This window comes from Rhinopithecus bieti, unplaced genomic scaffold (assembly GCF_001698545.2).
Source record: "Rhinopithecus bieti isolate Rb0 unplaced genomic scaffold, ASM169854v2 scaffold_16773, whole genome shotgun sequence".
NCBI lineage: Eukaryota > Metazoa > Chordata > Mammalia > Primates > Cercopithecidae > Rhinopithecus > Rhinopithecus bieti.
In genome coordinates, this window is record NW_016808848.1 from 402,241 (window position 1) to 427,326 (window position 25,086).

Here is a 25,086-nt window from a genome sequence, read left to right on the forward strand (position 1 = left end):
CCCGCGCGCCTGCTGCTGCTACTGCTGCTGCCGCTGCTGCTGCCTCTGGCGCCCGGGGCCTGGGGCTGGGCGCGGGGCGCCCCACGGCCGCCGCCCAGCAGCCCGCCGCTCTCCATCATGGGCCTCATGCCGCTCACCAAGGAGGTGGCCAAGGGCAGCATCGGGCGCGGTGTGCTCCCCGCCGTGGAACTGGCCATCGAGCAGATCCGCAACGAGTCACTCCTGCGCCCCTACTTCCTCGACCTGCGGCTCTATGACACCGAGGTGAGTGTCCGGCTGCCCGTGCCGTCGGGGCTTCGGGGGGCAGTGGGGTGGGTGGTTTGGACAGGGGCAACCTCTGGCCTTTGGTCAGAGCCCCGATTGACCGGCCCGCGTCTGCCGAGGGCACAGAGGGCTGGTGCCCAGTGCTCACCCCCCGCGGTCCTGCTGGGCTTGGCTGGCACAGCTGGTAACATTTGCTGAGCACCCCCTCCTCTGGTCTTATGGGTGTATGTGTGTGTGGGGAGGGGTGGGGGTGGGATAGAAGACTGGGGTCTCTTTTGACCTGAGAAAAGGAGTGGAGAAGGTGGGGGCTGGACCCCCAAAGGCCTACATTGACTGCCCCTATCCAGGTCCCGCCTATGGGGCTGCGAGGTGCGAGTGGGAGGAACAGGCTCATTGACTGCAAACTGGGCCACCCAGGGCCGGAGGGGCCGCGGGCCTGCTCACAGGCCCCCAGGGAAGCCGAGCCGCGCTTTGAGGTCCGGAAGGCTCCGGAACCCAAGGGGCTTGAGCGTGCAACGTGGTTGAGCGCCTGGTGCGCGCCAGCAGCTCTGAGCCTGCACGGCGCGGGCAGGTGTGGGGCCACCAGCTCTGCAGCGCTTCTGCCCGGACGCGCCCGGCGCTGCCTGTGGCCAGAGCGATTTCAGGAGACCCCAGCCTCGGGTTACTTGCTCAGAAAGTGCCCTGGCAGTTCTCGTCCCGGAAGTGCAGTGGTGTCTGGCCGCGCCGCTGCTGTTGGCCGGGCGGTTGCAGGCAGTTTCTCCTGGCTCAGGCTCGAAGCATCCTACCTAGTAGCCCGAGCACGGACTTGGAGAGCAGTCCTGAGCGGAGCCAGAGAGCCAAGGGCTTTCCATCCCAACACCCCTCCCCACGCCCTTCTGCCTGAAGCCCCAGAGCGGACCTTCACCGCCAGCCCAGGGCTGGAGCGTGCCGAGCGGGTCTTGGAGGAGCGATCACTGGCCGCGCAAGGTCGGGTTTGCGAGTTTTTCCAGACTGAGCGAGCCTCTGTGCTCCGGCCGCAGCGTTTGAGACGCGGCCTGAAGGGGGCAGTGATTTGCTGTGCAGTACGCTCGGTTGGCGCCTCTTCCACCGCGCGGAGCGGGGCCGAGGCGCTGGGCTTGACCCTGGCTTCCTGGGACTCTCCAGGCGCTTCTGCTGGAGTCCAGGTGCAGAACCCTTTTGTGGGGAGGGGCGTGCTACCGCTCTGGTGGTGCAATCTGGGCTTCCCCTCCTCCTTGGTCGGACCCTGTTTATGTCCCCAGAGAAAGAGCAGAATCTAGATTGTATCTTATTCCCTGCCTCCTCCGCTTCACCGGTGAACCAGCTTGCTCTGCGCTGTAAATAAAAGGTGAAGGAACCGGTGGCAGTTGGCAGCGGTGCGCGCAGGCTGCTGCAGGCGGAGAGGCGTCCTTTGCCCCGGAGGATGCAAGCTGGCTGGCTGTGCAGGGCTAACCCGGTGTGAAATCATTTCCGAATGACATTCCTGTCGCCCTCGTCTTTGCCCGAGCATCTCAAGTTCTGTGGGGGTACTTGTCTGGCACACGTAAATGGAGAGAGCAATGCAGTTACACGGGGGCATATCTTCTTGACAGTTTCTCTGTTGCTACCGCACATATTCTTCTGGAGGGGTCACTGCAAAGCCGGTCTTTTGGGGACAAACACATTTTTAGATAGGGCAGCCCTGCTTGCATCATCACCAAGTATTGTCAGCTGCATAATGTTTTCATCATCAGTTTCTTCCCTTTAGAAAGCTGCCCTGAAAGAGATTTCATACTGGTCTGTTTGTGGCAGCAAAGAGATGGGTGCTTCGTTTCAGGGTGTGGGTTGAAGGCTTTAGATTTTATTTTTCAAGTGTGTCTTGATGACTTTCTGAGTGAGAGGACCCAAAGTCAAGAGGATGAGGCAGTCAGAAGACTCTTCAATTCGTGGGAATATTTAGAAAACAGTGGGAAGGAAGGCAGAAGATAATTTCAGCTTGTGCAAACAGAGAAGTGTCTCTAGTCTTTTGAAGGGGTCCAGAGTCAGGGCTTTGGGGTAGCTGAAGCCTGGGTTTTAGTAAGAAACTAGTTACTTTCCACCCTGGATGACCTTGAGCTGGGTATTTAATCTCTCTAAGCCTAGGTGGGAATATTATGTGTACTCTGCAGGTGACACGCAGCTTAAGGAAGATAACAAGCCAGGGTAGAAGATGCTCTGGCATGCTGTAAGCACTACATAAATGTTTCCTGCCTCCCTTCCTCCTCTTCCTCCACCTTTTTTTTTTTTTTTTTTTTTGAGATGGAGTTTTGCTCTTGTTGTCCAGGCTGGAGTGCATTGGCATGATCTTGGCTCACTGCAACCTCCACCTCCTGGGGTCAAGTGATTCTCCTACCTCAGCCTCCCGTGTAGCTGGGATTACAGGCATGTGCCACCATGCCCACCTAATTTTGTATTTTTAGTAGAGATGGGGTTCCTCCATGTTGGTCAGGCTGGTCTCAAACTCCTGACCTCAGCTGATCTGCCCGCCTCTACCTCCCAAAGTGCTGGGATTACAGGCATGAGCCACCGTGCCCAGACTCCTTCCTTCATTTTTATTTCCTGTGAATTCACAAGTGGCCTTGTCTTTAAAGTAGAGGTGCTTTCTCCCTGAGCCAGAGTGAAGGAAGGATCAGTCTAGGTAATTTGCAGCAAAATCCAGAGCTATCTAAAGAATGTTTGTGGCCAGTGTTAGAGTGTTTAGGGTCTAGTTTATTCAGATTGACTGTCTTTGTGGACACTGCCTAATTATTTGCAGGCTGTGTCACATTGTTTGTAGACTTGAACACAGGGTGGATGAGTGAACAGATTTTGGCTGGATTTGCTGACATTTGCTGTCAATCAGTGGCCTCAATGGCCAGTGACTATGGGCACCAGTATGGACTTTTATCCATATGGTCTGCAGAGAGATGGAGATTTAGCAAGGAGTGGGTTAATCTGGTCACTGGGGACAATCTGTCTCAATAAAGGAGCCTCCTACATCCAGATTGACTCTCTTCTGTAAGTAGAATAGTGGTAGATTTTCAAAACCCCACTCAATGCCATGTGTTTTGGTAAAAATGAAACAGCCAAACAGAATACCTGTCTATCAGAACGTCTGCTTCTCTGGTGTAACACCAAATGGCTTCAGCAAATATTTGTTTATATATTCCAATGAGGATTTGAACAAGCAAGACAATGGAAAATACAGATAAAAGAAAGCACCAGAAACTATGTAGAAACATAGAAGTTACTATACCAAGAACCTGGGCTAAATTTGTTATTGCATGGAGTATTATATTTTAGCTCTGAGCTTCCTGGCAGTCAAGGTAAAAAGGTAAATATACCATATTACTTAATGTTTGATCTAAAAACTCTGAGAGAAAATGCCTTTTTTTTTAAATTTGAAAGAGTTGGGGGGTCTCATTCTCTTGCCCAAGTGAGACTGCAGTGGTACATCATAGCTCACTGCAGGCTTGAACTCCTGGGTTCAAGTGATCTTCCTGTCTTCCTGTCTCCATGTGGTTGTTTCTTATTCTTTGGTAGCCACACTAATAAAATAAAATAATAGCCAAGGAATGAGTTAAAGATAATGTTTTTTTTTCAATTTGATTAACATTCATTGTGGAAAAGCTGAAAATTACAGAGAAGCATAAAGAAAAATAATTGCCCATAATCCATCTATACAAAAATAATAACCTCTAATAATTAGCATCATTCCCTTCCAGTTGTCATTTTTTACTATTTTATGTATCATACTCCATATGCTCTTTTATGTTTTTTTTCCTTCAGTTAATGTTGTATCATGGGTTTTCCCCCATGTCCTCAAATCCTCCTTGTAAAGATGATTTTTGGTGGCTGTATACTACTCTATCCTGTGGGTGTACCGTACGTATTTAATCATTCCTCTATTGTTGGACCTATATGTTTTCCCACATGTTACTATCTTAAATCATTCAATAATAAACTTAGAGAAAGTTCAGGGAGCCAAGAAGCCCAGTCTAGGGGTGAAACTGTCAGAAAGACCACCCTGATGCCAAGATCTAATGTAGAAATCCCAGTGATTGGTTAGCTTGTCTTTTTTCTTGAGTGGCTTTGCCAAAGATCTTTCCCCTTATTCACCATGCTTTAGAAAGGATTTAAAGGACTGTTGAATTGAGGCTGCGCTTCCCAAAAAGGTCTGAGTACAGCTCAGCAGGTGTTTACTGAGCACGTACTGGAGCTGTTGATGCTGCAGAAAAGTGTAAAACATAGCCCTGGGTTTGAGAGAGACAGCTGGTGAATAGAGAACAGGGCAAGAACGTATTCATCATTTCTAATGCAAGGTAGAAAATGATAGTGGAGATGGTTGCATAATTCTGTGAATATACTAAAAGCCATGGAATTATACACTATATATATATATATATATAACATCACCCCTTTAAAGTGTATAAGATAATTAAATCTCAGTACAGGTTTAACTGTATTAAATCTCAATATAGTTAATTAAATCTCAGTACAATAAAATATAATTTTTTATTTTATTAAAAAATAAACTTTTTTATTTTATTAAAAAATAAAAAGATAGGCTGAGTGTGGTGGCTCATGCCTGTAATCCCAGCATTTTTGGGGGGCTGAGGTGAGAGGATTGCTTGAGGCCAAGGAGTTCAAGACCAGCCTGGGCAACATAGGGAGACCCTGTCTCTACATAAAATAAAAAATTAGCCTGACATGGTGATATGCGCCTGTGATCCCAGCTACAAGGGAGGTTGACGCAGGAGGATTGCTAGAGTCTAGGAGGTAAAAGCTACAGTGAGCTGTGATTGTGCTGCTGCACTCTAGCCTGGGCAACAGAGCAAGACTCTGTCTCAAAAATAAAACAAAATAAAATTTAAAAATTTTAAAAAGAACATGAGCAATTTCAGATTCAGGCTTAACATCTTCTTTGCAGCTGCACCCCCACTGCCCAGCGTGCTGCCTGGCTCTTAGTGAGTGTGTTGTTTAGTACTCTTGTTGCAAATGACAGAAACCCAACTTTAACAGGTTCATATAACTGAAAAAACCTAAGGTGTGCTGTATGCAGGCATGGCCAAATCCAGGGGCTCAAATGATAGCTTTAAAAATGTCTTCCTCTCTGCCTCTTGGCTTTGATTTCTTCTGTGTTGGCTTCACTCTCAGGCAGCCTCTCCCCATGTGGTGGCACAGATGGCCTCTAGAAGCTGCAGGTTTACACACTTCCAGTTTAGAAACTCCAGTAAGAAGAGTGTTGCTTTCCCAACTGTTTTAGCAAAAGTCTCCAGCTTATATTTCATTGGCTTGAATTGGGTCATGTGTTTATCCACGAACAAGTCACATGACCCTGACGAGCCAGGCCTAGAACTTCTGCCCTCCTTTCACGATGAGAGAGGGAGGTGAGGTCAGCTTCACCCAACCACCTGAACACAGAGTGGGGGAGAGGTGATTCCTCCAAGGAAATCAGAGGCCATTAAGGGTTTGTATGCTAGTGAGTCTGATCACAAATAGCCACAAAGGCAGGCAGCTGGGGAGTGCTAAATTGAAGAAAGAAACAATAGAAGCCAGGGGCATTAAGAGAAAGGGAAGATCATATAGGTCCAGAGAGGCCTCCTGGAGAAGATAAGCCTGGAAGAGTGAATATAAAGTTGACAGAGAGAGGCAGAGGCTCTGGGAAACGGTCATTGGATACCAGGAAGGGTCTCCAAGATCAAAAATGGAAGCAAAAAAGTGTGCAGTGTGTTTGGAGAGCACTGATGTTTTTACCCAAATGCAGGGTTTGTAGAGGGAAAGGTAGCTGGTGCTGGGTGTGGACAGCTTTGAATGCTATGTCAAGAAGGTTTAATCTGGAGGTTTAATATATCAAGACTTTAATCTGGAGCTGCAAGGAGCCGTGTGATGTCTTTGAACATGGGTGTGAATCCTATCAAGGCTGGTGGGCATGAAGAGGCTGGACCGGAGACAGAATGAGCCTGGAGTCGGAGGGACTGGGAAGTTACTGTAACAGTTGAAGGGAGTGGTGATGGGGCCTGAATGGAGACAGGGAGGCAGGAGAGGGTGTTGTGAAGAATGGGCAGTACTGAGACCGGACAGGGCAGGAGGGGCAACAGAGAGGGAACCAATGTCTGGGGAAGGGGTGTGTGTCATTGGCAGAACAGTCACTGGAATTAGATGCACCATAGGGGAACAAGGAGAGAGGGTCCCTGCAGGGGTGAGGCCACGTGCTCACGTCACACCTGTCCAATGAGCCCTGGACCTAGGGTCAGGAGAACTGGGTTTGTATCCTCATTTGGGCACCACTCACCCGCTTGGTGACCTTGGTGAGGTCTGTTTGCCTCGGTTTCTTCATTGATGAAATGGGGCTGATATACCAACTGCCTTATCAGGTGCATAAGGGACAAATGAGATGATCCAGGTGACATAATCCAATCAATGCTCGGTACACTGCGAGTGCTCAGGAAATATATCGCTGTTCTGTTGTTCCCATTGTTATTCTTTCCATACAGTCTGGGGATCATTGTGCTGACCTCCCAGGACTGTGACAAGGAATAAGTATAATGGGTGGGGCAGCTCAAAGCCCAAAGTAAATACAGAGCAGTGTGACGGGTCCCTTGTTTTCTGATGCTGTGTTGCAGAGAAGGCATGCTGGCAGAAGAGGGTGCAGACACTAAGGCCCTTATTCATGTGTGTCTCCCGGCGTGTCTTTCCTTCTGCCTGTGTCATAGCTGTGTTTGTCGCTTTCTCCCCTACTGGCTGGCAGCTCTTGAGGGTAGGGTCAGTCTCATCCCTCAGGACCTTATGGGGCTTAATGAGCAGCCTGCATGAGTACATGGTGAGGAGCTAAACTGGAGGTGCATCTATTCGAGTCTGCTTTCTGAGTTAACACCCCCTGGGATGGTTGGTCTTGTCTCTTTCCCAGGATCTTCCTCCCTCATTTAAGGACTGAGGTGGTGCTTCATATCAGGGCTAAGCGAACTGCTGAGCTGTAGCTGCCCTCTGCATGTGCCTACCAGCACCAACCCCCGAGCTCCCCAATATGAGGGCAATATGAGCACCTCAGAAATTCCTCAGACCTAGGCAGGCATCCATGGACATACGTTCTCTGTCCCCAAATTCCTTTTTAAAGAATGAGTTGGGGTGGTGGGTGGAACTAATACACTAAGGGCCTGTTTGGTGTTTGGTATTGGGCTAAGAATGTTAGCATGCTAACTTTATCTTTAAAGGGACCTTCTTTTTATATTTGGCTTTCCCTCCCTGTGGGTGGGTAACATCAATTTCTTCATACAGAAATCTGAGATCTCAGCAGGGAAATTAGCAAGCTGGAAGTGCAAGATAACAATGCAACAGGGGTACTAAAGAGGCAGTATCTAGGATATATGTCTTTTGTTAGTTAGGGTAGATGAAGCTGTGCTGCATTAACAAACAAATCCTGAAATCTCCATTGCTTAACACAGTAAGATTATTCATTGCCCACAGAAAGTCCAGTGTGTATGTCAGAGGTCGTCCTGGGTGGCTCTCCTCCACTGGGTGGACACTTGTCATTTGGGGTCCTTCAGGAAGGAAATGCCAAGATAGACTTGTAAGCATAAGAGATCTTGGAAGCCATCCCTGTGAAAGATAAGAATAGGTAGGGAAATGCTCTGTCCATGATGCTGTTCTGACACCTGTGGAAGGAGAGGCAGAAGGAAGGAGAGTTGGGTAGGAAGAGCTCCAGAGCCAAGATTGCCCATTACAGGACTTTCCTATCAGACACAATGAGCCAGGCTCTAGAATCCCCACCCAACTCAGTGATTGGCTGAGGTCCGCCGTGGGAGATTTTGCTCTTAGCTTGAAGGCTGTAGCAGGTCTTAAAGGTGCTGCAGCTGATGACCATTAGCTGATTGCATCTCCTCCTGTAGGTTCTCTCGTCAAAGGAGGGTGGGGCCTACCTGATTGGCTGCCACAGACACTGCCTGTTTCTTCTACAGTGCCCTACTACTTACTACACCTGGCCCTATTCTAGGCTCTGGGATACAGAGATGGATGAAACACAGATCCTGCCCTTGAGGAGCTCACTGTTCAACAGGTGGTCAAGATAGACAAAAACAATTACACGTGGCATAGCCCAGCCACAGGAGGGGTTAGCAGAGGATGTGGGGGAAGGGAAGGCATTCCCCTTCTCCAGGCACCTGGTTGGTTATCCGCCATGTTGTTGGGGAGTAAAATGTAAGTGACTTCTTATCTCTAACGTTTTTTGTTACTTATTTTGGTTTTAGGAAGGTGAGGAAATTAAATGTCATGGTTTGCCCAGTGAGCAGCTGCATTCTATCTATTACTTTCTTTTCTTCTTCTCTAGTGTTATGTAACAGTGCACAGTGAGGCTGGTGAAATGCCTCCCTGTCTGTACCTGGCTTTCCAGGGATACACAGAGGAGCCAGGCTGAAACTGTGGGTGTATGAGCCCCAGATAGGGTCAGCATCTGGGTTTGGTGCTGGGTTAGTTGCTGAGACCACAGGGAAGTCTTTGCTGTTCTCTGTGAATTGCAGCCCTAATCGAGGATCCCTGCTCCACTGTTAGCACCAAAAGGGCAGGCACTGGGTGTGTCTGGCTCCTCTGTGGTCCCCCTAGGCACTATATCAGGGCCAGGCACAGAGCAGGAGCTCAATAAATATTTATCAAACAAATAGATCTAAAAGCCTGGATTCCAGCTCTCCAGTTCTAAGAGGATTAATGGGCAGAGTTTTAACAAATGGAGGAAGTGCTTTGTATGCCAAGCCGTGTGGGGGTGAGCTTTCTGCTTGCTCTTTATTCATTCTTTTGCGTTCTTATGTAGTGCTTTTGGGGGCTGTGTAGTTGTGGTGTAAAAAGGGGAAAGGGTGCTTGGATGTTCCAATAGAAGATTTTGTGCAAAGCTGATGTCATTCTCTTCTCCTCTGACAAATACATGCAGCATCCTCCAAGGTACATCAGAACCTAGGAAATAAATACTTTCCAGCTTCTGAGAAGCATTATGGTTTTAGGAGGTCAGTTTATTGGAGCAGTACACTAACCAGTGGACGGAGGACTTAGGAAACATGTTCTGATATCTCACTCTCATCTCCAGAGAGCATGAGAGCCAAAGGAGGCTAGACTGGGCTCTGGTCCTAGTAGAAATTGTGGGAATGAAGCCAGTTCATCAGCCTTGGTGAGTCAGGTGGTCCAGTGCAGATCTGGGTATAGTGAGAAAAGATATTCTCTGGAATCCCCTAATAGCAAGGCTTCTTCCAGGCTCTCTGCTCCTGGGCCAGAAGCTTCTGCTCTTTATTCTTCTATGGTGGCCAGGATGACTCAGGAACTGGGTATGTTCAGCTTGAAAGGGACCGTCTCCCTGATGGTGACAGAATAGGTCTGGACCCCAAACTAGATAACCAAGTTTGTTAGAATTGTGAGTAAAAGCCGGGTGCAGTGGCTCATGCCTGTAATCCCAGCACTTTGGGAGGCCGAGGCGTGTGAATCATGAGGTTAGGAGTTCGAGACCAGCCTGACAACATGAGAAATCCCATCTCTACTAAAAATACAAAAATTAGCCGAGTGTGGTGGTGTGCACCTGTAATCCCAGCTACTCAGGAGGCTGAGGCAGGAAAATCACTTGAACCTGGGAGGTGGAGGTTGCAGTGAGCCGAGATCATACCACTGCTCTCTAGCCTGGGTGACAGAGGGAGACTCTGTCTCAAAATAATAATAATAATGAAAAATTTAAGAAAAGAATTGTGAGTAAAGTAAGAGTACATTGGTTATGAGCTGGGATTTAAGAGTCTGAAAATTCTTGGCTGTGTGAATGAACATTGAACACTTTTTTGGGCTGATTGGGGCATTCTTTTGCCAATTTTCTACTTTTCTGAATTTTTTAGAGTAGTCTACATTGCTGGAAGGATGAAGTGTCGTTGTCATCTAGAAAATTAGTGGTAGATCCAAAGTGTTGAGTGAGTGGACTCATCTGTCTTCATCAATGCCCATGTTCCATAGCTGCTGGTGGAAGCAGACCCCCTTCTTCTGCCATTTGGCAAGGACATCATCAGTCACTGTTCAGAAAAAATCTAGCCAAAGAAGGACTTTGTGGAGTGATGCATTATTGCTACTCTCATGGTGCCAGGGTCAGGAGGTGGCACAGAGAAAAATGATATTTTCACACTCTTCTTATGATCCACTTGACTTTGTTCAGAGAAAACTGATTTTGAAAGCCACGGCCATACTTATAATAATCATCACTATATTATCCAAATCGTCTTGTTTCTAGAACTAGCATTCACTGAAGCCTTTCTGAAAAATGCCCAGAATTATTTTAGGGATGTAACTGGCTGATGGGGACCCACATGCTCGCTCTGGGGCAGATGACCAGAGCCTGTGCGAATGCCCCCACCAAGTTCAGCTGAAAGAGTGCCTTGGCTTTGATGGGAGAGTCAGCTTGGTTGTCACTCCACAAAGCATCCTCTGGAGCCCAACTAATCTTCAGAGGTCCTTCCTGGACTCTAGGAATTCTAGAAACTGGGAAGCCTGTGGAGAGCTTCTAAATCTCATGGTCATAAATGAAGGAAAAGGAAATGGGAACATTTAGTTGCAGGTAGGTAGATGAAGAAAAAGAAACTAGAACAACAGTAGCTCACCTTTATCCGGTGCTTACCATATGTCAGCACCTATGTCAGTGCTTTGCAGCATTCATTTATTTAGTCTTCACTACAGTCCTATGAGGTCCTTACTCTTATTGTCCACATTTTACAGATGAGGCTTAGAGAGCTTATGTGACTTATTTAACATCACAACAACCAGGTGTGGAGCTGGAACTTGAATCTGGGTGGTCTGACTTTGATCTCTGTAGCTTACGCTCTGAGTAAACCAACATCTTCGTATAGTTATTCTCCTCCCATAAAAGCAAGCGGCAAGTTTTTTTCCTCTAATAAAAGCAAGTGGCAATGCTTTTTTTTTTTTTTGCTTGCAAATTTCACCCCCAACTGCTTGCCTCTCTCTGGGATTCAACCCCACCCTCTCCCATTTCTCTGTCCACCCACTCAGTCATACATAGCCAACCCTGCACTCTCTACTCACTTTAAGTGTGTCTGTCTACACACCTGACTCACACAGATCTGCTTTCTATCCCCTGGCACCTGGAGAACTTGTCGCTTCCAGAACTTGTCACCTTCGGTTGTGTTTACTCAGGGTGGCAGTGTTTATGTCTGGGTGTGCCTCCTGATAGACTCGGATCATCTCAAGGGTACTAGTGGTGCTTCTTTTATGAATTTAGGCTATACTTGCTAAGCACCTACTTGGTGCCAGGCTCTGGGTTTGTTACACAGCATATGGAGATAACTCCAAAATAGCCGTGCTTTCAAAGGCACATGGGGGAGGAGGCCCAGGGATCGTTACCATGAAGCATGAGGAGTGTGATGGTGTGGGTGGGTGCCCCCGGGTAGAGAAGACAATTAAGACCACTGACCCAGCAATCCAGTCCAGCGGCCTCCCAGCTTGATACCATGCAGGGACTCACCATTGTTCTTGGGATGGGAACACAGCTTCTCCCACAGCCTTGCAGGCCTTCTGGAGTCTGCCCTGCCAACTCCCAGCATTGCTGCTGAGCACTCTCCCTCTCTTCCTTAGGCCCAGTCACATGGTCCTTTCTGTGTCTTGGGTGAGTGTGCTCCTTCCTGCACAGGACCTTTGCATGAGCTGTTACCATGGCCTGGAATGCTCTTGCCACCTTTCTTCATCCTTTAAATCCTAGATCAGGTGTGCATTCTCTGTCCTCCCTGATTAGGCAAAATCCCCTATCATGTTTTCTCTAAGAACCATGAACTTTCCTCTCTAGTGCTTATCATAGCCACAAGTTAACTTTTGTTGGATTATTTGATCCCTATTGGTCTCCCTCCTGCTCCACAAGGGGACTGTGAACCCCATGAGTGCAAGAACTGGTTTGTTTTGGCTCACCGTAATGTCCAGCACACTTTCTAATACATAGCAGGTGCTCGGTAACTATTTGGAGACTGAGTGACGGCTGGAGGATTCTGAGGCCAATCTTGACGTTTATAAATGGCATGCTAGTTTTTTTTTTTCAGTGCCTGTGGGGTGTGGGGGAGACAGCTGGATGCTGTAGAAAGACATTGCGCATCAGTCAGCCTGTGTGTGCATGCTGACACTGCCTGTCCCCTGAGCCCCAGTGTCCTTGACCATAAGATGGGATGATATTCTCTCAGAGAGTTATTTTGAGGGTTGACTTGGAGCATTCATGTAAAACATTGAGCACAGAGATCCACGCTGAGTAGATTTTGTACTAAGTTTCACTGTTATCATTTTATTATAATGCATATGACAATGTGAAATGCTATGTAGTTGCATAAAAACTGGTTCTTATTTCAGTGGGGGATTGTGCGTTTGAGGCCAATGAAGAAGTTGTGGTCTGCGTCTGAGCTTCATTCATTGAATAGGGTTTTAAGTTAGGGGTGTTTTAAAGCCCCATCCATTTCTGGAAGGATTTGAGGTGCACCGAAAGCTCAGTGGTGAACCCTCCACTGGCCCTTGGGGCTGGTGTCCCCAGTGAAGTCTTTATAACTCTGCTTTGTAATCACTACTTGTTATTGTCCACTGCCCCACCAGGCTATGAGCTGGGCCAGCCCATGAGGACAGGCACAGCATCTGTTTGGTGTCTGCTGTGCCCCAAAGCCCAGGACAGAGCCTGCAGGTACTCCAGAATATTTGTGAGTGAATGAAGGTCTCTGTGTCTGGAGCACCCAGCACGGCCCCTGGCACATTACAAATGCATTTCGCGTGAGTGGTGCTAAACACAAGGTAAAATAGAACAATTTTGGATAAAAATCACAACTGGGCCCCTAAGTGGAACAGAGAGAGAAGATGTTATCAGGCATCTGGTGAGGAATGGATTGTTCCAGTTGAACACTGGATTTGAAGGCAGGACAGAGATGCTCCGATGTTCCTGTGTGATGAGGACACATTTCCTTTTAGGCTCCAGAGACAAATCTTTTAGGTTAGAGGTAGGGCGGTTCAGTGGAAAGAGCTCTGGATTCTCCATGGGTGACCCAATGCCGACACTCTCTAATGGATGACCTTGAGCTAATCATTTAACTTCTCTGCACCTTAGTTTTATCACCTATAAAATGAGAATAGTAAGGTCTGCTCTGTTTTTCATAGAGTTATTGTAGAGATCAGAGAGAGAGAGAGGAAGGGAGAGATATAAGAATGTGAAAGGATTTTAGGAAGCCGTAAAGTGGTGCAGATATAAAATATGCCTGAAACTAAACACAAAGAGTAATTAATTCTGGGTCATTCTCTCAGGACCATTGGATATTTCCAATAACAACTTTTTAGAAGACACAGTGATGTCATTCATGTGAGTGATTCATTTAACCCCTGAATAAAGGAGGACACAATATTAGATTATAACACTCTGAAAGCAGTTCTTCAGGGGACCGAGGTTTTGTGACCCTAGCAGGCTGTCTTACCGAAGAATCTAGAACAAGAGGTAGTTAACATGTTTCCTTTCAACTGTGAAATGCCTTCAAAAGCCAGTCATCTGTTTTTGGCAGGTGTCAGGCCCAAGGCCATCCACCACCAGGGTATTGATCAGGGGGTCTCAGGGCAGAAACTTGGAGGCATGAAGGTTAGTGAGGGCTGTCTTCTGTAAGCATCAATTTGGGATCCTGGCCATCAGTGGGGGCCTAGACCTCAAATCATCGGGGGTTGCTAGTTGGGTGGCTGGGGGAGAGCCTAGCCCACCAGCTTAAAATATGAAATACCCAGACTGGGCCAGTCCACTACAGCCCAGGAGTGGGCGGTTGGAATGCCAGTGTGCTGGGCTGTTTTCATTTTCTCCAGAAAGAGCTTTGACTTCTCCAAGCAGAGGTACAAGTATTTGGTGGAGATCTCAGGGTTCTGGGCCAGGCAGTGTGGAAATGTTGAGTCTGGCTTAAGAGTTTGGGGGCAACAGTTGCTAGCTGGCTACCTCCTCCTCAAAAGGAGAGCAGCCAAGCTCCTGTGGACGCTGGGTTTTTAACCACCAGATTGGCTTTGACCTGGCTGCTCAGAATTCTCTGCGTGCTGTGGCCTGGAAGGCCCTAATTCCAACTTTGTGTCTACAATGGAGAAAACAAAATGACAGGGACAGGTCCTTATTGAATCCCTACTATGCGCTGGGCACTGATGTGGTTACTTTCATATGTGCACCTGGCTAGTGGCAAGGTGTAGTAGAAAGAGCTTAAAACTTGTGAGCTGGAGAAGCCCAGGGTCAGCTCTGAGCTCTGGTCTGGCTCTGTATTCAGATGACATTCTAAAGCCCCTCCCCTTAGGAAGCTTTAAAGTCACTGAGGATCAATGGCCACTTTGTCTAAGGAACAGGGGGGTCCTCTGGGAGGGAAAGGAATAAAGGTGACTCCTGGCCTCTGGGGTTGAAATTGTTAGGAGGTAGTGGGGCCTGCTGGAAGGAAAGGCAGAATGATCTGCAAGGGAGACCTTGCTTTGAGTGGGGGCCAGAGCATGGGCTGCTGAGGGCAAGGCTAGTTTAGAGATATAGCTGATACTGGAGCCCCCTGCTACCACCTGACATCATAGAGGGGCCTGGGGATGGCGTCTGTGTGGATCAGTGCACGTGGAAAGTGCTCAATGCCTGGGACTGAAACCTTCAGTTTCTGTTTTGGCCCTGGAGAAGGAGGCCTGTGTCCCAAGATTGGCCTCCTCAGGGGTCAGGGCCTCATCCTGGTTTCAGAGGAGACCTCAGGCTTCTGAAGAGGCCGTGGCAGCAAGGCAGAGCTGAAGGGAGCCAAGGGTGGCAGCCAGGCCTGGCTTAGAGGCTGGGATTGAGGAACCTTGAGGTGTCCGAGTGAGGAAGACTCGCTGATCTATCAACATAGGCCACGCCGGGGGTCGAGGGAGAACTGGGCCAAGTGTTGCTGAGAGAAAGCCCAGACTGCCCTACCCCCATCTCTTCTTTGAGCATTCCAAGGACTATGTCATTTGTATCGACCTGGTAAAGTCTGAAGGGCGGTTGATGTCTCATTTAGTTCTTATAAAATGATTCTTCTGTTACTAGGGTGTTACTGAATGATGCATTTGGAAGAAATAGTCAACTCTAGCACTGCACAGCATTTGTAATTCTCATTGTTTAATTGTTGGTATTATTTTAACAATTAAACAAGAGAAGAATTCTTCTCCTTAGTCCCACTCAGACCTGGGGAAACTGCAGCTCTGCATTGTAAGCTGGGGTGAGGCAGCGAGTCTAAGTCAGCCTGACTCTGAGCCCAGTGCCCTTGGGCTCACAAGGCATGCTACAGTCCAGCCAGATGGGGTCTGTGGTCCTGCTCTCTTGTTTGGGGTCCCAGGATCCAGCCAGACTCCCGGGAGTCACCTATCATGGCTGTTCCCGAAGGCCCTGGAGAGAGTGGAAGGTTATAGATGGTGAGCTGTATGTGTAGACACTGTTGGCTTCATGGACGAGAATGCACTTTCTATTTCATCCTCCTAAGCACCTCAAGAAAGACTCTAAAGGTGGCCCAGGGAGACGCTCAGACTGGCTGGATGTTGGGTGGACTAATAGCCACAGCTTGCCACACAGGGGAGGCGACCTTATGCTGGACACTGAGTTCCATTCAGGAGCAAGCTCAGAGCACCCGCCTCCTGCCAGGATCCAAACTTGACTCGGGTGTGACCTCTGCCCCTAGGGAGCTCACAGGACAATGTAGGCCACTCACATGCAAGCAAGTGACCCTGGTAAGAGCACTTACTAGCTGTGTTAGTTCTGGGCAAGCCACTTTATCTCCCTGTGCCTCAGTGTTCTTCTCTGTACAGTGGGGTAATAATAATAGTACCTGCTTCATAGGACAGCTACCAAAACTGATAGTTATCAGTGACTGCTGAAGACTTCAACCACTGCTTGATACATAGTAAGCGCCATAATAGTGTCAAATACAAAAATGCTCTGAGGAAGATTTGAAGATCCTCTTGGCAGAGGCTCCGGTAAGAACTCCAGCAGCACAAAGAGGAGGTGGTGAATTCAATTCTCACAGAGTGGAACCTGGAAGGGCCTTTCACCGCAAGCGACCTTTGAGCTGGCCTTGAAGGACAGGAGGTAGAAGATGTGGGAAGAACCCTGTGGTAGGAGGGAATTGTGTGAGCAAAGCTTGGAAGGTAGGACTTTGAGGGGATAATGCTGAGCCATTCAGATGTGGCCAGCACGTAGGTGACTGACTGCAAGAGACACTGTGGACAGAGAGCTGAAAGGCCTGGGAAACAGTCACCTTTGGGCCCGCAGTGTCTGAAAGCACATTTTTTAATCAATCAGTGCTCGCCGAGGGCCTCCGCAAGGTCCTGGCTTCTAGCCTTGCTGTCAGCAGAGTTTCCTGTTGGCCAAAGCTGGAGAACACACCCCTAGTCACCTGAGAGCTGGGCAAGGTCACCTCCAGGGACATTGCAAGGACTAGGGCACAGGGGAAGAAAGGTGGATTAGGCTGACTTGGAGTTAAACCCTGGCTTTGTCACTTCCTGGGGTTGACAAGCCCTGTAACTCATCGAGCCTGTCATTCCCCTTGTGCAACAGGGAGATGAGTTTACCTGCCTTGCAGGGTTTGTCCGTGAGGCTAGGGTGAGAGTATGTATTCCCAAACACCCCAGCTGGAGCTAGGCGCTCCGCGGATGCCTGATAACACTGAATGGGAATGGGACCCATCCTTGTTTGACATCACTTAGATTTGGGAGTGAGTCTGCCCTGAGATCATTCTAATTTTAACAATCGAAAAATGACTCAGGGTCTTGAAGAAGGCCCACGAGGGATTTTTAAAGCTTACTCTAAGTTGGGTCTGTAGGTGGACATAGTAGATGCAATCAGCTTTACGTTTCTCTTAATGGTGTTCTTGATGAAGGGAAGCAGTGAGTAGCAGTGATCTGTGCTGGTATAACTGTCGTGGAACTCAGCAGCAAGAGGCCAGGTTGGCAGGCCTGGCTGTGCAGTCACAGTGCAGAAGACTGGTGCTGACTTCCCCAGGCTGTCCCTCAGGCTGATGGGCGGCCAGTCTGGGTGCAGAGGAAGTTGTCCTTTTGACGCAGGTGCACACACAGTGTTGGTCCCTAAGACCTGTCTCTGTTGGAATGTGGCAGGATATCTGGCCTGGGTTGGGTTTCTCCTTTATTCCCTGATGGGCTACGTCCTGGGTTTGGACAGCAGCGCTCCGGGGGCCACTGTCATTCTGGATTCTGGGGATTAATCAGCCCCTCTTGAGAGGATCACCATCTTGGTTCCCAGCTGGGATGCAGAATGGCTTTCCTTCTGAGACCGGCCAGGTTCCAGCGCTTGCTACCAAACAGGACTTCCTCTTTGGGCAGAGAAGGGTGGGCTATTCCTTCTCTACACATTTGGATGGAAGAGATTCTGACCAGAGCAATACAGTGGTTTTCTCACAACCACTGATAAAGAAGCCGATGTATAAAGATGAAATTGGATTTTTACCAAAATAAAAATCAGTTTTAGGTGTTTAGCAAAGCAGCTGTAATGGCTTTGTGGGAGCCCAAGGCAAAGGAAGGATGTGTTCAGAATATAGGTTTGGATCTTGGAAGACTTGGTCCTGATTCCCGAAATTTGGGTTCTCTGAGACTCCGTTTCACCTGTAAAATGGGGAAAGGCACCTGCTCCAACCTCTCTCAGGGTGATTTTATGCTTTAATTAGATAATGACACTGGAAAGTCTTTGACTAAAGTCAATAAAGGCATATCTGGGATTGCTGAGTGTTTCCGTGAGAGCCCTGCTGTGATAGGTGTCTGAACGTGTGAAGGAGGAAATCATGGAAGCTGCAGAAGAAGCAGTGTTGCAATGATAATGGGGACAAAAGTAGGTCTTATTTCAGTTTTAGGAGGAAATAGGGCAGTAGATGGAAAGATTGAGCTATCTGTTTTCAAGTCACTTTGCAGGAAGAAAATGGACAGTTGGATTCTTTCATTCTCTATAGTCAGAAGTCAGAAGTCAGAATGTCAGAGTAGATTTAAGGCCCACCTGAACAAACAAACAAATATATCTTGAAAAGAGTTTCTTGTGTGGTTTGGATGTGTATAAGAAGCCAATTTAAAAGCATTCAGATCTTTGTATGGTGTATGTAATGATAACTGACATAATAGTGTTAGGAAGAGCATAACCGTGCCATAAACCCTATCATTTTGACTCTTGAAGAAAAGCTGCTCAAAGAGATGTTGGGGATAGAGGACGATCCTGGCTCTTTCACTAGCTGCAAAAGCTGCTTTCTGCAGTCCAGCTCCTCTTGTTTGGAGCTATACGAGATCCTTCAGAAACCTGGAATGTGGGAATCCTGGCTTATTGTCTACATGCACTAGGTACAGGCATGAGCTTGTCTAAGCGAAAATGCACCATATTCTGCTATTAGCACCGTCAGCATCGTCAAAGTGAACACATTTCCCAGTCTTAGCCTCTTCTAAGGACTTTATAGGTAGTAAATCACCTACTTCTCACCAAGGCCCTATGAGGTAAGCATTCTTATTGCCCCCATTTTTCAGATGAGAAAACTGAGGCACAGAGAGGTTCAATAAACTGCCTAAAGTGATATGTCTTGTAAGCTGGAATTCAAACTGAGGCAGTCTGGTTCCAGGGCCCACATCGCTAAACATTATGCACTACTGTCTTGGGTCTGGCGTTCAAAGGGACCTCAAGAAATCAACTGATATAGTTGCCTGCCTTTCCACAGATAATCTGATTGTTATCTCCATTTTACACAGGAGAAAACTGAGGCCCAGAGAAGGAGAGAGGCTTGACTTGCTAAAGCCACACAATAGGATGATACAGGACTAGGACTAGAACCGGAGTCTCATGATGGTGGTGACCTCCTTCAGAAGTTTGCCCTTGCCTTTGGCTTATCTGTCCTGAACATGCTTTCCCTTTCTGAGACAGTGAGGGCAACACCAACATCTGGCTCAGATCGGGCTCTTTCTTCTCATCTCCATCACGCTTTGCACTCTCACTTTCTAGAACCAGCAGGTGCTCCTCGTGTTGCCTGGCTCACCTGGCCAGGACCCTTCCCTGGAGCGCCACTCCCAGCTGTCCACAGAGGCCTGCACAAGTGTGGTATGGAGGTTGGTGGGAACTATAACCAGCTGTGATTCCAACGTGACTGCTCAGAGAGTGGTTTGAACAATTAAGAGAGGAAATGATGATCACTGGGGTCACCCTGGGCTCATTTAGAGCAAGGCCTGCAGGACTGACCACCCTTTCTTTGTTGAGAAAATTACTAGACTGATTAGATCAGGGAGCTGGGTCCTAACAAATGTGAATTCCATGAAGATATTTGACAAAACTAATGATTTTTCAATGAGATAAAGATGGTCTATTTAGGCACACCTGTTAATTGTTGAAACTCCAAACCCGAAAGATGTTCATTTGCAAGCAATCTGTGGTGGTTGTCCATGGGACTCTGTTCTTTGCCTGGAGATGATATATATATGAAACCACATATTCTTTCTTAAATTAGTGATTTGGATAAGGTCATAAAAGTCATACTGATCAAATTTTGCTGATGATGCCAAGATAGGAGGATTAGCAAATATTTGAGGTGGCAGAGCCAAAAAACAAATTTCCTCTTGTTACATTCACCCCATTGCTCCAGGATTCCAAGATTCTTTTTTCAGGATTCACTGCGTCATCGGACACTTGGTTTCAGGAAACCAACTGCTTAAGGACAAGACAAAGTCAATGAGCCTTAGAGGGAGTAGGTGTGAAAGAGGCAGAGGCCCTTGTTGACCATGACTCATTATGATCTCTGGAGGGCAGGGGAGCTGAGGTCTGCTGCTCAGTGTATGTGTTCATGTAAATTCAGACTACTCTGGCAGGCTGGAGCCCCCAGGTCTGCTAGGAAGGGATGTCCTTAGGGGCATGTGCTGGGGAAGGTGATCCCATGAGACCATCGAACATGCCCAGAGATGAGAGAAAAACACTTCCATTGGTGGCTTTGGATTCATCTTAGATCCCTCCCGTTTACCCTCCTTTCTATAGATGTTTATTACAAGACCTCTGTGTGCCAGGCACTATGTTGGGCATTGGTAGGTGGTCCCAAGCATTGCCCCGTCCTGTGGAGCCAATAAGCTTTCTACATGGTGTGTGGGTGGTGCCAAGCACCTGTGGAATGGTGCCAGACTGGGTTGTGGGAAATCCAGTCATTGCAAGGTGGGCAGCCTTGGAGTCAGGAGCTGGAGAACACAGCAGGGGTTGGGGTAGCAGGTCCCAGAGCAGGCCCAGAGAGAAGCAGGGCAGGAAACAGCCCTCTGGCCTCGACAGAGTCTCTCCTTGACCAAACTTTAGTCAGGCTCCTCTGATCCTCTTCTCAGCTAGGCCCTGACCTTTGGGCTTCTGTGTCCATCTTTGCAAGAATCCTGCTAAGTCAGTGGAGCGAGAATTCCCCACCCTCAATATCTGATCACCCCTGATATCTGATCAAATTCCTCATCCTTCACCAGCCCCAGGTGACGTCTGATCTCCCTGGCCTGACTTCAGCAAGAATCCTGTCTAGTTGATTCAGCCAGAATCCCCCCTTACACCTAACATTTCCTCATAGTAATGTTCCATCCAGTGACCTCCCACCCTGCCCCTTGGCTATAAATCCCCACATGCCCTGATTGTGCTTAGAACTGAACCCGCATCTAGACTGAGGTCTCTTGCCCCCACTTGCAATAACATCCTGAATAAAATTTGTTTTTGCTGCTTTAACTCCTGTCTAGATCTGGCCTTCTTTGACAGCCCTCAGCAGGAGAGGGCCAAGAGGACAAGGAAGTCTGTGGGTTTAGGCAGGGCAGGAAACCAGGTTAAAGTGCCAGGGAAGGTCAGACATGTATGTCAAGGGAGGATCTTTGTCTTGTTTGAGAAGCACTGACTCTGCTGAGGGAGGGTGGTCTGGGCTGTGCTGGAGGTACAGGGCTGGGGAGAGGCAGAGCTCGGAGGGCTGTCATGGGCACCCTTGTGTTTGGTTAATGGGTTGTGGGGGTGACGGGGAGGAAGCAAGGAGCCAGAGCTGTGTGGATGCTGGACCCTTCACTGAGCTGGGAGCCCTGGACAAGGGGCAGGGTTTGTGGCTGTTAAAGAAAACCAGAGCCAGACAGAAGTTAAAAAGGTAAAAATAGATTTTAGGCCCAGTGCAGTGGCTCACGCCTGTAATCCCAGCACTTTGGGAGGCCGAGATGGGTGGACCACTGGAGGTCAGGAGTTCGAGACCAGCCTGGTCAACATGGTGAAACCCCATCTTTACTAAAAATACAATAATTAGCTAGCTGGGTGTGGTGGTGCCTGCCTATAATCCCAGCTACTCGAGAGGCTGAGGCAGGAGAATCGCTTGAACCTGGCAGGTGGAGGTTGCAGTGAGCCAAGATCACCCCACTGCACACTAGCCTGGGTGACAGAGTAAGACTGTCTCCAAAACAAAACAAAAAACAGATTTTATCCAGGGACTATTACAATAGAGGAAAAGAGACTCCAGTGCAGATAGAACTGGGTTCAGTTCTGAATACAGCATGAACTGGTGGCGAGCCATACCCCAAGAGCAGGTTGGGAGGGATGGGAAATTATTCTGAGGAAATGTCAGGGGTAAGGGTCGATTCTGGCTGAACCAACTAGAAGGGTTCTTGGTGAAGGCAGGACAGCTGGGGAGATCAGACATCATCTGGAGCTGGTGGGGGATGAGGAATTTGATCAGATATCAAGGATGAAGGATTCTACCTAAGACAGCTTCACACAGGTCTTGGTAAAATTGGATGATGCAAAGACATGGAAGCCCAAAGGTCAAGGCCTAGCTGGGAAGAGGATCATAGGAGCCTGACTAAAGTTTAGTCAAGGCTAGGTGCAGTGGCTCACACCTGTAATCCCGATACCTTGGGAGGCCAAGGCAGGAGGATTGCTTGAGGCCAGGAGTTTGAGAACAGCCTGAACAACAGAGTGAGACCATATCTCTTAAAAAAAAAAAATTAGCTGGGGATGATGGTATGTGGCTGTAGTCCCAGCTACTTGGGAGGCTGATATAGGAGGATCTCTTGAGATCAGGATTTTGAGAGTACAGTGAACTATGATGGTGCCATTGCACTCCAGCCTGGGCAACAGAGTGAGATCCTATCTTTAAAAATAAAATAAAATCAAAAACTATAATCAAGGAGACACTGTTTGTCATGGGACGAAGAGATCCAAGAATGCAGAAACAGAAGACCTGCCCATTTGGAGTTCATACTCTAGTGGGGAGATAGACACCTGAAAGAAATAATTCATAATTTAAATCAGAAGGTGTGCACTGAGGGCTTGAAGCATCATTCATGCCCTTATTCATTCAACAAGTGTATTAGAGTTCTCTAGAGAACTCTAGAGGGTTCAGGACTAATAGGATAAATGTATATATGAAGGGGAGTTTATTAAGGACTGTTGGCTTTCATGATCACAAGGTGAAGTCCCACAACAGGCCATCTGCAAGCTGAGGAGCATGGAAGCCAGTCCGTGTCCCCAAATCTCAAAAGGAGGGAAGCCGACAGTGCAGCTTTCAGTCTGTGGCCGAAGACTTGAGAGCCCCTGGCAAGCCACTGGTGTAGGTCCTAAAGTCCAAAAGCTGAAAAACGTGGAGTCCGATGTTCTAGGGCAGGAAGCATCCAGCACGGGAGAAAGATGGAGGCCAGAAGACTCAGCCAGTCTAGTCCTTCCACGTTCCTCTGCCTGCTTTTATCCTAGATGTGCTGGCAGCTGATTAGATGGTGCCCACCCAGATTGAGGGTGGGTCTGCCTATCCTAGTCCACTGACTTAAATGTTAATCTCCTTGGCAACACCCCCACAGACACACCCAGGAACAATACTTTGCATCCTTTAATCCAATCAAGTTGACCCTCAATATTAACCATCACATCAATGCTTCATTCTACCTTTATCAGGGCAGTTTTGGGAGGAGGTGGTGATGCAGCAGCTGGCCCCCTTTCCAGAATGTACCAAGGAATTGATAGATATCGTTGAGTATCATGAGCAGTTCTGGTTGGACTTTGGATTATAGCCAATATCGTGCCAATGGAATCTATCACCACTGATGGTTGGACCTTTCCCAGCTGGGAAGGGAAATGCATACTTACAAGGACATTTGCATCTTCTGAAAAATCATCCTAACAATAAAGTCCTATTTTCGCATTTGGAGAGTTTGCATTTTAAAAGATAACTAGTAGTGTTTTATCTTATTATAGAAGTAATTTATGTTTATTGTAGAAAATTTGGAAAATGCAAATAAAAAGAGGAAAATTCAAAGCACTCATAACCTGACTATCTAACACAATCACTGTTGATACCATGGTGATTTCATCAGACTTAGAAAAAATAGACTTCCGATCATCTGCTGCTTGTTACTTGAGTCCTACCCCCCCACCACCAATTTTTTTTTTTTTTTTTTTACTGTGGTAAAATGCATTCTTCGTTTTTACTTTTACTGTATATATTGAAGAATTTTCTGGCTCTACTGCATATTTTTAAGTGGCTTCCCGAAATTCTACTAGGCCATAATTTATTCGGATAATTTTCTGTTGTTGAACCAGCAGGTTGTTCCTGTTGTTTTTTTTTTTTTCTCTTCTAAACAAGGATGCCGCATACAGCCCCAAAACAAAATAGATGCGCATCTCCATGATTAGTTTCTTAGAAACTAAGATTGGCTGGGCCAAAGGGGATGCAAAATTTAAGTATTTTAACACGTAGTCATCTCGGCCATTTGTAGAGAGCTTACTACGGGCTTTTACATGCATGATCTCATTTAATTTTCATAGCATAGGTAGGAGCTGTTATTATCCCTCTTTCAAGATAAAACATCAGAGGCTTAGAGAGATTTAGTAACTTGGGCTGGGCGCAATAGCTCACACTTGTAATCCCAGCACTTTGGGAGGCCGAGGTGGGCGGATCATTTGAGGTCAGGAGTTCGAGCCCAGCCTGACCAACATGGTGAAACCCTGTCTCCACTAAAAATACAAAAATTAGCCAGGCCTGGCAGTGCATGCCTGTAATCTCAGCTACTTAGGAGGTTGAGACAGGAGAATCGATTGAATTCGGGAGGTGGATGTTTCAGTGAGCTGAGATTGTGCCACTGCACTCTAGCCTGAGCGACAGAGCAAGACTCTGTCTCGGGGTTGAGGGTGGGGAAGAGAGAAGTTTAGTAACTTGCCCAAGACCTCAGAGCTGGGCAATGGCATAGATGGGAAGAAGCTCCCTGAGCCCACTGCAGGACTTGCACTGGAATCCGACACTGTACTTCCTGCTGAGCTGTCCTGGGACAGCAGTGGGTGCATAGACCCTTTCCTAGAGCACAGGACTGAGAATTATTTCTAAAAGAAAAAAAAAAAGTTCTGTCAATTGGGCAGTTGATCAACTTTCATTTTGCATTTCTTTGTTTATCAGAAAGGTTGAATGTATTTAAATGTTTAATGGGTCTTTCATTTTTAGTGAATTGACTTGTATCTCTTGCTTATTTTTTAAAATATGAGTAGCTCTTTCTTGCTGATTTGTGAAACTGCTTTATGTATTAAGAATGGTAAAATCAGTCCAGGTGCCGTGGTGGCTCACGTCTGTTATCCCAGCACTTTGGGAGGCCGAGGCAGTGGATCACCTGAGGTCAGGAGTTTGAGACTGGCTTGTTCAACATGGCAAAACTGTCTCTACTAAAAATACAAAAATTAGCTGGGCATGGTGGCGCATGCCTGTAGTCCCAGCCACTCGGGAGGCTGAGGCATGAGAATTGCTTGAACCCAGGAGGCAGAAGTTGCAGTGAGCTGTGATCACGCCACTGCAGTCTCGCCTGGGTGACAAAGCAAACCTCTCAAAAAAACAAAAAAAAAAA

The 25,086-nt window shown here is 47.6% G+C and overlaps 1 protein-coding gene across 1 annotated transcript in view; it reads left to right on the forward strand.

Annotated features, from left to right (window-relative positions):
• Positions 1-6: 6 nt before the first annotated feature.
• Positions 7-25,086, forward strand: part of GABBR2 (gamma-aminobutyric acid type B receptor subunit 2) — a 426,191-nt gene continuing 401,111 nt past the window's right edge. The window contains exon 1 of the mRNA XM_017887601.1: positions 7-264. Coding sequence (XP_017743090.1) covers positions 118-264 — 147 coding nt within the window. The 5' untranslated portion in view covers positions 7-117. The remainder of the gene's footprint in view (positions 265-25,086) is intronic.